Consider the following 13415-nt stretch of genomic DNA (forward strand, 5'->3'; position numbering starts at 1 on the left):
CTGTGCCAACTGTTTTAAAAGGAGAAAAAGACCATTGTGTCTGTGTTTTGAAATTCGTCTGCATTAGATGAGCCGTATCTAATCACTGTCCTAATCTAGAAGTAAAAGAAAGAAGTTTTTGGTTTTTTTTTTTTAAACCCAGATTTGTTCCAATAAATCAGTTATATTCCCTGAATCTAGACTGGTTCATTTTTCTTAAGGAATCCTTTTTGAAATGACTTTTTTTTTTTTTTAAAGCTTTTATTTATTTATTTGACAGAGAGACAGCGTGAGAGGGAACGCAAGCAGGGGGAGTGGGAGAGGGAGAAGCAGGCTTCCCGCCTAGCAGAGAGCCCGATGCAGGGCTTGATCCCAGGACCCTGGGATCATGACCTGAGCTGAAGGCAGACACTTAATGACTGAGCCACCCAGGTGCCCCTGAAATGACTTTTTTAAAAAAGCTATCTGCTTACTACATCTTGTTCTTATCTTTTTCTTGTTTTATTTTTTTTAATAACTTTGTTCTTTATGGACACATCTCATTGGAGATTAATGAGATTAACGTTCAGTTTCTGTACCAAAACTCTACACGGATCATACCCAAAAGCAAATATCTAAAGACAGAAAGTGGAAGTAAATACTCTTTTTCTAAGAGCCTTTGTATTATGGACCATTTTGTGCCCAGCTGGTCTTTTTTGCTTCACCTCTTATTATACTAGCTTATTGCCCCTGTAGTGGACAGGTACAGAGGGAGTGTGCAAGGTGGCCTTTCTACTCGACATGACAAAATAGGCTATCAAAAACTGTGTTTTAGTAATTCACAGAGAGACAGGCTCTCTGTTTTCCTATTATACTTGGACGGGAGAACCTTTTACCTTGTGAAATGAAATTGTAACTACAGTGGAAAAACCTATCACCCATGCCCAGAGTCTGCTTGTGAAGAAATGCTGGATGGGTGGCAGACCATGCTGAATTTTCTCATCAAGATTGAGAGTCTGCCAGTCTATCTTTAGTTTTGGTTCTCATTCCCTTTTCTGGTCTTCAAATGACCTCTATCTTCTGGGTCATATTACATTACCCAGGAGTTGGTGATTACAATTATGGACTCGTTACTGCCTTGCTGAAACGTTAATTTGGTGAAAGTTAGGAATTTATGTAAAATCACGTAGCGGTAGAATTGATGAAATATTTACCAGACCTAGTAACTGGTAACTGGTTCATATTTGACTTCTCACCTGAGGCAGGAGGGTAGGCAAGGAGATAACCACTGGAACATTTTTAGAAATGACTTTCCTTGGTAAAATTTAGACACTCATCCTGTCCTATATAAAACCACCACCATTGTCAAATTCTTTTCCATTTTAAAAGAAGTTCCCAGGTTTAAGGTGACACATCTGTGAGCATGGTATAAGACTGATCAAAGAAAAATATGTTACCTGGCCCATAGACCTGAGAGGACTTGATCAATCTGAATGTCTGTAGCATCGCCAAAATATAAAATTAGATCTTCCAACTCATTGTGACCCAGAAAGGAAGACCACGCTGTTGTTAGCTTACATTTTAGATTTTAGAGGCTTCAGGAAAAAGTGAAGGCAACAGTGAAGGCCTTGGCCATTCTGTGGGAAGACTTGACTAACAATCTTTTTAGAAGACACTTTCATACTGTCTTTTACTTTGATTTGCCTGGCCTTCGACATAGGTGACCTTATTTATTCCTTTTAGCTACTCAGCGAGATGGGCTGGGGAGAGACCATTGCCACCACTGTACAGGCGAGGAAACTGAGCTATAAGGAAATAAAGGGGCTTGGACAGGATTACACAGCTAGTGATAGTTTTGGGATAGTTCAGTTCACTGAACTACTGAAGATAGGAAGCAAAGATGAATACAACATGACTCCTGTCCAGCATGACTCCTATCCTCATGTTTGCTCTGACTCTTCATCTGGTGTTCTTTCATATATACCCCACTTGTCTCTTGAGGCTGTTGTTTAATGAATAGCCATCACGTATGAGTTAATAAGTACTTAGTTCTGCATGGCATTGTTCAAGGAAGGTAATGATAATACTAACTATATGCCTAATTCATATTCTTGTCCTATAGACATCTGACTCTACAGTGGTTGGATGGATGGATACATAGATGAATGTCATATATATTAAATAAGCATGTGAATCGATTACAGGATTTTTACAATGTATACTTAAGAACTTTTCAAGAGAATATATTTGAGAGTTTCTTAGATGAGGAGGAGGGGGAGTTTTTAGCATCTTGTTTCTTCTTGAAACTTTTAATAATTTTTGGTGGAAATATGTGACAGATCTTTGTAATTGCAGTAGGGTCATTAGCTAGGATTTACCTGAACCTAGCCCTGTTTAAAGCTGATACGTATTCCCCTGTCCATTAGTATGAAGTGTAGTGGCAAAAGTATTGTTTTTGGAATCAGATGGACCTAACATTCTCCCCTACTATTGCAATGACCTTAGCTAAGTTACTTAACCACTTTGAGCTTTTAGCTTTCTGATCTGTAAAATGGGGATCACATGTATCTTATAATGCCCTTGTGAGAATTTGGTAGCACAGCACTTGGCATACTGATGGCTTTTAGACATGGTGGTTATTACAGTGGCAACTGCTGCAGTCTTTACTACTAATTCCTACTAGTCAGGGGTAGCTCTGAGGTTTCTAGGGGTTAGTTTGGTAGCCAGTTTTTGTTTTTTAAAACTAATTCAAACAACTTCTGTGTTTTGCTTTACTGTGTGTCAAATAGGATACGTGGTCTTTTGTGTCAGCTGCTTTCTGGTTACTGGGTTAATGAAGAGTAGACTAGACACATAAAGGAGTTTTGTCCAAAGACCTTTAAGCTCTTTTACATATTAAGTTTTGTAGCACTCCGGTGTTTTGGGTAAATATCACTTTAAAGAGTGAAAGAAGACACAGATAGCTTTTTTTTTTTTTAAAGATTGTATTTATTTATTTGAGAGAGAGAGAATGAGAGAGAGCATGAGAGGGAAGAGGGTCAGAGGGAGAAGCGGGCTCCCTGCTCGGCTTCTCGATGTGGGACTTGATCCCGGGACTCCAGGATCATGACCTGAGCCGAAGGCAGTCGCTTAACCAACTGAGCCACCAAGGCGCCCTGAAGACACAGATAGCTTAATTACTTGTGCGTGTTGATCAGCTAGTCGGTTATAAATGAATAAAACAAACCTGCCAATAGTTTTTCTTTCAGCAAAAGATGTTCATAAAATACCTGGAACATCAGCTGGCAGTTGCTAGCAAATCCTGTCATTCCTGTTACTATGTCCTGTATCTTTCCTTTATTTTTTTCTTTCCAGTTCTAGTGAAACTGCCCTGATTCTGACCTTGTCTCACTCTGGACTGCTGTGTGTATCTTTTCCTCTAGACCTGGCTTCCCGCCCAGCCCTCACCCTCCAGCTATACCTGCTCCTCCTGCCTCCCATCTGCCCACTCCCGCCCCTGGCACTCAACGCTTGAGTGCAGCCTGTATACAGCTATTAGGTTATTCTTTCAAAATATTATTTTCTTCATAGAGTTCTAGTTGTAATTTTCTCTCTCTCCTCCTCTTTCTTCTGTCCTCCTCTCCCTTCCCAAATCCTCTGTGTTCTCCTCTTCACGTGCCTTTGTACATTCCAGTCTCTTTGCCCTTACTCCCGTGGCTTGGCTTTCTTGCCCCTCTGCCCTCATCCTTTTTAGTTGCCAGTTTTCGTATCAGTCTTCTCTAGCAAATCATTCCTGATTTCCGAGTTCAGTTTGATTGCTCCTTTTTCAGGACGTTTGTATTCCTCATTTGTTACATGTTGGCAATTGCCTGTGGTGTATAATTTTTAAATGTCTCTGATTATTGAACGCTCTCATTTTGCAGATGAGGAAACTGAGGCCCAGAATGAATAATGGATTTGCTTTTGTCACCATCACAGTGCCTTCTTCATCGTAGACATTCAGAAATGCAGGTCGGCAGTGCATGGTGTCCATGTGTGTCCGTGTGTGTGTGTGTGTGTGTGTGTGTGTGTGTGTGTGTGTGTGTGTGAGAGAGAGAGAGAGAGAGAGAGAGAGAGGGAGGGAGGGAGAGAAAGAGAGAGGGAGTTTCCAAGGTGAGGAAGAGAAGCAGTTTAGTTCTGCCTTCCAGTTTTCAAACATAACTCCTTTTTTCTCTCTTTCATGTTTTCTTTCTTTCATAGATATTTTCCTCTTTCTATTTTTGTCTAGTGTTTAATTCTCATTGTTCTTCCTTTTATGTCCATAGTAGCTCAGTATGTGAGAGGAGGGAGCTGGGTGGGGGGGAGGTCTAGCTCAGTCCAGTGTAAAGCCTTCCCTCTACATCTGAAACTGATTTTGTCCTGCCCCGCTCTCTACCGACCCCTAGCTGAACACCAGCCATCTCATCTCAGAAATCATTACTACCTTTGAAGGTGAACTTTACAGGGTAGTTCAGATTATACTGAGTTCCAAGAATTTAAATTGTGAGATAGGGTTAAGGGTGTTGGCCTGTTTCTCACTGGAAAAGCAGCCTCCTGAGCAATTTATTTGAAATTTTGAAATTTATGAAAATGCAGTGAACCTATGGAATAAGTGACCAGGAAGGCAGCATAAGGAAAAAGACTGAGTCAGTTAAAAACATTTACTGAACACCCACTGTGAGTAGAACCTTGTTGAAGAGATGTTAATAAAGCCACAATGTATTAAAGGTGAACAGTAATAAAATGACAAGGAAACAGAAGGGAAGCAAAGATTTTAATAAAATGTCAGTAAGGTTTCAGTATATACGTGATACCCTTAACACTTTTCACATGTGTCCATAGCTGTGGTTGATTTGCTTCAGGAATTAACAGATATAGACACCCTCCACGAGAGTGAAGAGGGAGCGGAAGTACTCATCGATGCTCTGGTAAGTTGCACATCCCGCTGGGGTTTTGCGGGTGTGTGTAAGGTGTTAACATCATCGCCATTGTCTCTGTGAGTGGCACCAGGTGGGTGTGAGCTCCGTGGCAAGGCTACACTGAATAAGGAGAGGAAGGTAGAAATGCAACTTGTGGGGTACTTGATACTCTGGAACTGTGTTAAGGAAGGGGTTATAGAGGCCTAGCATTTATTAAATATCTGCTGTAGGCAGGCCCTTTCTCATTTTTTTTACTTTATGTGATCTTCACCATATCCTCTCAGATGGGTAGTACTGCTGCTATTCTCATTTCCAGCTGTGACACTGAGGCTTAGGAGAGGCAAAACAGCTTGCCTGTGGTCACACAGCTGGGATTTGAACCTGTGTTCTCTTGGACTCCATGTTTCTGTTCTTCTACCCCCATGTGGTGCTGCTGACCCTTGCACAAATGTTTCTCCTCTCCTCTCGGAAGCACCAGTGAGGACAGATACCATTATCATTTTACAGATAGGGGATTGGAGAATGTTAAAAGCAAGAACAGACCTTCCAGCTCATCCGGCCAGAGTTGCAGCCCCTGCCTGTAGAGCCAGGGCTGGTGGATTTCTCTGCCTTTTTTGTGGAGCCTGGGTAAGGCTTCAGAGTCTTCCAGGCAGCAGCCAGTCATAAGGAGTTTATATGTGAGTTAAACCAGTCTGTGTTCTCATCACCTCCCTTTACACATGAGGAAACCCAGATACAGAGGGGCAGCTCTCCACCAGGTCACTCAGCCCGGCCCTGTGCTGCTGAGATGAGAGCCTACGTGTTCGGATCCCCAGCATACCAGCTTCCCTCTCAACAGTGAGTCCTCCAGGACTAGAAAGGCGCTCCAGCTGGCAAGTGGAGGAGGGAGTCCAGTCCAGCCTCTTACCCTGACACCTGCTGTAGGGCTCTGTCCACCGATCAAGCTGTCTCCCTCCTCTAGGCTCTGTTAATTTTCCTTCCTCTCTGTTGTCTTCTGTGGTCTGGTCTTTCTTTCTGCTAAGAATGTTAGTAAATACTGGTTTTGATGCCGTTTACAGTTTATCAAAAATGGCTGCAGTCCCTTGTATTAGAAGCACTGGGGTGTTTGTTAGGCTATATTCTGGCCCCATCCCAAACCCGCTGAATCAGAATGGTTGGGCCTGGGGCCCCAAAAGATTCTGACACCCCACTGCTACTCCACCCACCCTCTCCTCACTCTTTCTCTCAAGGTCCTTGACACTGGCAGTTTCCCATGTGCCATGCTTGTTGCTGGTGTTTGGTGTGAATAGAGAGGCTGTTGAACCCACTGGATATGAAGGCCTGTCTCCTACAGAGTCTGAGGCTGGAGTCCAGCAGGGCTGTTTGTGACTGAGTTTGATGAAAATTTCTATTGCCATTTTTCTTTCAAGCTCCTTCCTAGAGCAAACTGCCACTTTTGTAGAATTCAGGACCTTTATTTTTCCTTTGAACCAGTGTGCAGAAAGAAAAGGATGATGTTGGGTTGTCCTTTTGTTTTGAGGAGCATCTGAAGGAAGGCTGTGGCACTTGCCCCTGCTCTGTGTCCCCATGGTGTCATTTGTGCAGTCTTACCTTCCAGAGGTTAATTACAGTGGCCCTAAGTGAGCCTTCCTGCCTGGTCCCTGGGCTGATTTTAATTACCATCCGTTGCCTGTGTGAGTAGAGGAGATGAGAGACGAGCAGCTAGCCCGGCTGCTGCCTGTAAAACGTCCCCGGAAACAGCAGTTCCCACAAAAGCCCCCTTTGTGTTTTCTGTGTTGCTAAGCCCACCAACAAAAGCTGGACCGTGCAGATTTTATTGTTTGGAAAGAAACAGTTCATCTTCAGTCTGGGGAGCCGTTAGGTAGCTGCTATACAGGGTTTTCTGTTTGTTTAGGGTTTTTTTTTTTATTATTTTAAGATTTTGACTCTTACAGCTTTATACTGGTGGGGCTGGTGTGAATCACATTTGAACATCCCTAGACTTCTATATATCGTTTGCTTGTCTGCAGCCAGTCAGCAGCTATCAGTAAATAACAGAGAACAGAACTGGTGGGTGGTCTTTCATTTATTATTATTATTTTTTTTTACCCTTGTGCTGTATTCAGGAAGAAGTTTGATGAGTATTCTCATATTACAAGGGTTGAGTTGTCTTTGTAGTTTTAATTTGGGGCCAATACCAGAGGCCTGGAATTGCATGAGCAGAGGCTAGAGGGCACGGAGCAGAAATTATTGTGGTGTGCAGTTTGCAGTTATTGCCTTGGTCTTTTTCCCAATTGGAAGTCCTGAGCAATAGACCAGCACATTTGTGGGGAGAGAGTACTGTCCTGGTATTCTTGGGGATCTTTGGGGCTTAAAATTTGGTTCACATCCATTGCTGTTACTTACGCAAAAGGTGAATATTTGTGCTTTGTAACAAATTGATTTGGTAGCCTGGAAAATAGAGTCTTTTAGTAAATGCAAGAGTGTATTGCTTTAATGGCACTTCTCTGGCATATCTCTCTAAAGAAGTCTTAGGACTTCTTGAGAGTTGTGATTAGATGACAGCCATTTCCTACTTTCTAGTCCCCAAATTTGCCTTGTGCTTGGCAGCCCCATGCCTTTGCTCACATCTGCCTTCAGCTTGGCAGGCTTGCTTCTCCTGGGCTACCTGGAATACTCCCACTCATCCTTTAAAACCTAACTTAAAGCTTATCTCTTCTGAGTTTGTTTGTTTTTTTTTTTTTTAAGGCTCATTCCCCTCCCCTCCCACACACTCCCCAGGCAGAATTTGTGTTCTTTAGCACTTTATATATCCTGGCACTTGTCACATTGGCTTATAGACATCTCTTTATAAGTTTGTCTTTCCTGAGATGTGATTCCCATCAAGAGAGTGGCCATAGTGGTACCTCTTTCATTTACCAACTGTGTGTCCTTGGGAAAGTTACCTAATCTCTGTGTACTCAGTTTCTTCTTCTGTAGAATGGGGATAACAGTAGTGCCTATTGCACAACACTGAAGTGAGGAATAAATGAGATATTTAATAAATCTTTAGGATTGTGTCCAATACAGAGTAAACACCCAATGAATGTTGGCCATTATCTTCATAAAGGTATTATGCCTGGAACATATTAAGTACTAAGTAAATGTCAAGTTAAAATGACATATTTATTATCTGCCATCAGCGAGAGGTTGAGTTCAACAAACATTTTTTTTTTCATTTTGACAGATGTTCAAAAAACATTTTGAATGAATACTCAAAAAAAATTTTTGAAGGGAATGGACCTAAATAAGGCATGGGAGGATAGACGTTTAGCTTAAAAAAAAAAAAAGGGTGAAATGAGTAATGATGATAATGCAAGGCAGAATATTAAGAACAGTTCTGAGAGATGTAAGCTTCTGTGGAAGTGGGGAGGAGGAGCAATCACTTGTGAGGGGTAAGAATCAGGAAGGACTGCGGAGCTGCAGGTACTTCCTGTGGCCTCAAAGGGAAGCTGTAACAGGACGATGTATGCAGGTGTCCCAGCGGAGGAGGTGGGAATGTGGCCGGGCCATGACAGCGGCCATAGTGGTAATAGGATCCACCATTTGGTATGAAGTTTCACAAAGGTGGCTTTGATGTGGAGACTCAGGGGACTGCCCTCCATACCCATTCTTGCACTCAATTAACCCTACTTAAACGTTCAACTTCGAAGTTCTCTCGTGGTTTGGTTTGCGCTGTTTGGCAATACATTTGTGCTGCTCAGGTGAGGCTGGGGTTGGCAGGTTTTCTGTTGCTCTAAAGGTATTATGTAAATTTCTGGATCCTGTCACTTTTATCCCTTTCTCATTTCTTTTAATGTCTTCACCTTCATTTGTATTTGTTCCCAAGCAAAATTCATTTGTTCGTTCATTCACTGAGTGTTTATTGAGTGCTTTGTGTGTTCTAGACTCTAGGAATGGCTTATATAGCAGTGAGCAAGACTGACAGAGTCTGCTTTTGTGGAGCTCAAATTCTAGTGTGGGGGAAAAGCAGCAAACAAACCAGAAAGCAGATAGTGGTTCTCTTGTTACATAAAGAGTTAAAGTAGAGTGACGTGATGTACAGTGACTGGGAAGTCACGTTAGATTAGATAGAGAAGGCCTGAGTTTGGCGTGCAGGAAGAAACCAGCCATTCAGAAGGATAAGTGCAGAGGACCTGAGGCAGGAATGAGCTTGGCAGATTCAAGGAACAGAAGAACTGCTGGAGCACAGCGGTGGGGAGGGGAGAGAGCGCAGTCAGGGCCAGATTGCTCAGGGCTTTGTAGGCCGGGGTAGGAAGCTGGGGTGGAATTGCCGGTGTGAAGGGGAGTAACCGGAGTATCTTGGGCAAGGGAGTGTAACATAGTCTGACCGAACGTTTTAGGAAGACCATTCTTGGCAGCTGTGTGGATAATGAATTGGAGGAGCAAGAGGAGAAGCTAAAATATTACTAGATAGGTGGCAATAGGCATAAGTTTTGCATTTTGACCATATTACCATTTGTATCCTTAAAACTTACTGCTTGATCAAGATTCAGTGGATGTGGGAGGTTTTTTCTTAGTTTTTTAAATACGAAATTTTCAGAGCTCATAGCAGGTAGAAAATTTTACTCCACACTCTTAAGAAAGGTTATTGGCAGACTGTACAAGATAGAAAAAGAATCCTTCAAACCTTCTCATCTGTCCTTTTTTTTTTTTTTTTTTTTTAAATTTCCTCCTTTTCTCTTATATCCATCTTCCCTGGTCAAGTGGAAAATGATATCTGAACATGCCCTTGAACTTCATCTTAGTAGGACCTGCTGGAATATTGTTTAGGAAACCTGCTAACAAGGAGAAGTATCTGGTAACTTACCAGAAAACGTCAGGCTTAAGACAGTCATGATTTCTAATGCCAGGGTTGCTCTGGCTGACACTTTGGTCCCTGACCAGGATTTGGTTTTGGTTTCAGGTTTAGTCACAGGTCCAAAAAGATGGCATGAAGGTGGTAGACCCAAGGGGCTAGAGGGAGTAAGACAGAATGCTAATTTGTGCTTCTTACTAGGTGATATCCAGAGCTTTGCATAGTATAAATCTTTTTCCAAGGGTTTTCTGAGCTAAATGTATTTTGACTGCTTTGGCCCTCCTACAGCCAGATAAAATGGCATTTAACCTAGCTAAACATAAAGTTTTATACTTTGCAAGCTTGAAAAGGCTGTCTGTTAGAAGTTAGATTTCTGTGGCAAGAAAAAAGATTTTCCTCCAGCCAGATACCCATTCAGTTCTGGGATTTGAATGCGTTGGATACTGCCACTGTACCCCCACCATTTTCCAGACAGCAGAGATGGGAAACATAACTAAGAATCAAGGAAAGGGGGAAAAATAATGCAGATAAAGCAGCATATAAGCAACTGAAATGGGTGAAGCAGTTTGCAGAACCGACAAGCAGTGTGATACCCAGTGGATTTGCAGTGTCTGCTGCTTTAGGATTCAGGGAGATTATAAGTCAATCAGGGTGATTTAGGGAAAAACAAACTGTGACATGGTTCATATTTTCCCCCCAGATGTTTTTCTGTTTCCTCTCATATACTCAAATTGTCCAATTAATTAAGGAAAACATTGCAGTGGATTTCTTTGGTGAAGATTTTGCTGGCTGCGAGATTTGAGAGTGAGAGTGTATCTCTCCTTGGGATAAGAGGGGAAAACAGCTTATTCTCGTATTTACAGGCACCCTCAATTCCGGCATCAGTATCCCCTCAAATCTGCAGCTAGTGTCCTACATTGTTCTTCACACCATAAAGGGCAGAGCCTAGAAAATTCTACCTCATTTATGATACAGGTTTGCAAATTAGTCAATAATTTCAGCTTTTTCCCCTTGCCAGATACTTCCTTTAAGTGTCACTGAGAAAAAGTAAAGAGGCCTTATTTTAAGATCTGTCTCTCTTGCCATTGTTCCATCCTCCGACTCAGTTTGAATTGTATCGTTGGGTGTCTTACACACAAGTGTTCAGGTAGTGTCAGTCAAATGAGATGTTTCCTTCTCTCTCTTTTCCCCTCCCCAAAGTGACAGGGTATGATTGGAAAAAATAGATGCTTAGAGTCAGTCACTTCTGCCACAACCTTTGTGACTTTGGCCAGGCTAGTTAACCTCTCTGGACCTTTGTTTGCTCACTGTAAAAGCTATGAGGATTGCATGAGAGTAAACAGAACAGTTTATATAAAAGACCCGATTGCAGTACACAAAGTAAGTGTTTTGTTGGTTTATTTGAATTTAGCGCAGTGACTGTCATGTACCATAGCATTGCACTACCCTTGGAAGCATATGCCAGGATGAACAAGGGTTTGGTGACTGCCTTCAAAGGACTGGAGTTTTTCTTGGTCTGTGGGAGATATGAATAGTGAATGATCAGATGTCAGAAGGGGTCGAAAGCTAGACTCAAACTCTCTACTTAGTTTTTGATCTAGACCCAAGGTAAGGCATGCCACATAATTTTATTTAATCTTGATAACTTACTTCCATTTCCTAAGTGAGGCAGTCAGAGAGGATATACCACAGACACACAGCAGGTTTTATCTTCCTCTACAGGTTACTGAAGGGCTACTGATGAGAAAGTTATTACCAGATGGATAATCACTTCTTGATTATGCAGTGTTTCCTTAGTTACCTTCCTGGGTTTGCATCAGGGTTACCCAAAGGGCAGTCTCCCTAAGAGGACAGATTGTATGCAGAGAGAAGCATGAAGTAGTATAAGTGTTATTTCACCAAAGAAGGAAGCTTGGTTTTTGCCTTTCCTGCCACTGCCCAGTAGCCATTTGGTCTTGGCTAAGCTGTTAATCTCTGAATATCAGCTCTGTGACATGGCTACTGAGAGTTTCCTATAAGGTTGTATGAATCAAATTAGAGAAATTTAATTGCTATTCTGTGCGTTAAATGTAATACAAATGTCAGGCATTTTATTATGTTAATACTCTTCTCAAGAAGGAATTAGAAATTCATCAGAAGTAATAGTTTCATAAAAGCTTAGCATAGAACGTTAGGAATGTTTTGAGTATAAGCCTAAATTTTGAGGTCAGTGTCAAGTATGGCAAATAAACTTCCCAACTAAACATCTCTTGGTGCTGTGGTCTAGAAACACTCTTTTGACTTGAGCAAACTATTGACCTGATTTAAGATGGTGCTTTTGCAAGGTGTTTGTTTCAATTACATAGGGAAGTAGAAAGAGCACTGAACCTGATTTCAGCAGACCTAGGTTCAAGTGCTAGCGCTGGTGCTCACTAACTTTGTAACCTTGAATTTTACTTTGTCTCCTTAAGCTTAGATTTACTCATCTTAAGTTAGGGATAATGAAACCTGCCCTTTCTTTGCCTTGGGGTCACTTCAAGACTCAAAAGAGGTAATGGGATGGGAGAGCACACTGTAAACCATGGGTGGTCAATTAGTTCTTTTGTTCATGGAGGTGAGAAGAAAGAATGGGAATGGGATCATTTTGGGACTGTTTGGTGACATGTATCCCTCTCTCCTTTTGCTTCCCTGTTGCTGAAGGTGGATGGGCAGGTGGTGGCCCTGCTTGTGCAGAATCTGGAGCGCCTGGATGAGTCCGTGAAGGAAGAGGCAGATGGTGTCCACAACACTCTAGGTGAGGGGCAGGGCGACCAGTGATCAGAGACCTTCGTGTTTGTTTTGGGCTTGGTGGTCATTTCTTTCTTCCTTCATAATAGAGTCAACAGCAGCGGTGTTTTCTTTCCTTCTCTTCCCAGACTGCCTCTCCAGAAATGAAGACCCTTGTGTAAATTTCATATAACTGCAGCTTTGGTTTGGCTTGCAAGTAATAAGAGCAGAAATCCACTAAGTAGGGTAACTTCCTGGACAAAAACTGGCTCCTTTTAGCAGAACTTTGCCTTCAAATGTTAGGGTCATGTCTGTGCAGAGTGAATTTTTTTTTTTTTTTTTTTTTTAGCTTTAGAAAGTGTATAGTTTACAATTTTTAATCCCCCTATATTGGTTTTTCTTCCTACTTTCCTTCAGTGGGACTACAAACTTTGGAACAGTGGAGTACCTTTATGAGATAGTTTATTTGAAAAAGAGTTAAGTGTTTCTTTATCTTCTTATGTGTAGTTTGCCATGTAAACTTAGTTGAAATATTGCTGTTAACTTGGATGCACTTTCATCATATGTTAATTTCAGTGGGTGTCTTTGCAGTATTTCCCTTCCTCCTCCTTGAATCTCCCAGGTCTTTCTCCTGGCAAATTTGTCAAACCATTAGCCTATTTAAAATTGTGCTTTTGGGTAGTCCTCCTTTATCACTGGTCATTGTCTTGTAAAAAAACCAAAGGTGACATATCTTAAGCAGAGCTTGAGAAACGAATGAGGCCCAGCTGAAGCAGAAATTTTGATGAGATTAGATTTTTCTCTCAGCTCTTTTTGTCTCCCAGAGATTTCTCTTATAGTTTTATACTCTCTTCTGTGAGCATTTTCATAAAGAAGAGGGAAGGCATAGCACTGAGGGAGTAAGAGAAGAGAGAACACAACAATCTGTAACTTGGGGGTTGGCTTTAGTCTAGAGCTAGAATTTGGCATTACCATCTGTT

The 13415-nt window shown here is 41.8% G+C and overlaps 1 protein-coding gene across 1 annotated transcript in view; it reads left to right on the top strand.

Moving 5' to 3' along the window:
• The window catches only part of CTNNBL1 (catenin beta like 1), a 161698-nt gene that overhangs the window by 51098 nt on the left and 97185 nt on the right, over positions 1-13415 (top strand). Inside the window, exons 5-6 of the mRNA XM_027623383.1 lie at positions 4786-4883; positions 12370-12463. Of these exons, the coding sequence (XP_027479184.1) occupies positions 4786-4883; positions 12370-12463 (192 nt within the window). The remainder of the gene's footprint in view (positions 1-4785; positions 4884-12369; positions 12464-13415) is intronic.

This window comes from Zalophus californianus, chromosome 8 (genome assembly GCF_009762305.2).
Source record: "Zalophus californianus isolate mZalCal1 chromosome 8, mZalCal1.pri.v2, whole genome shotgun sequence".
Classification (NCBI taxonomy): domain Eukaryota; kingdom Metazoa; phylum Chordata; class Mammalia; order Carnivora; family Otariidae; genus Zalophus; species Zalophus californianus.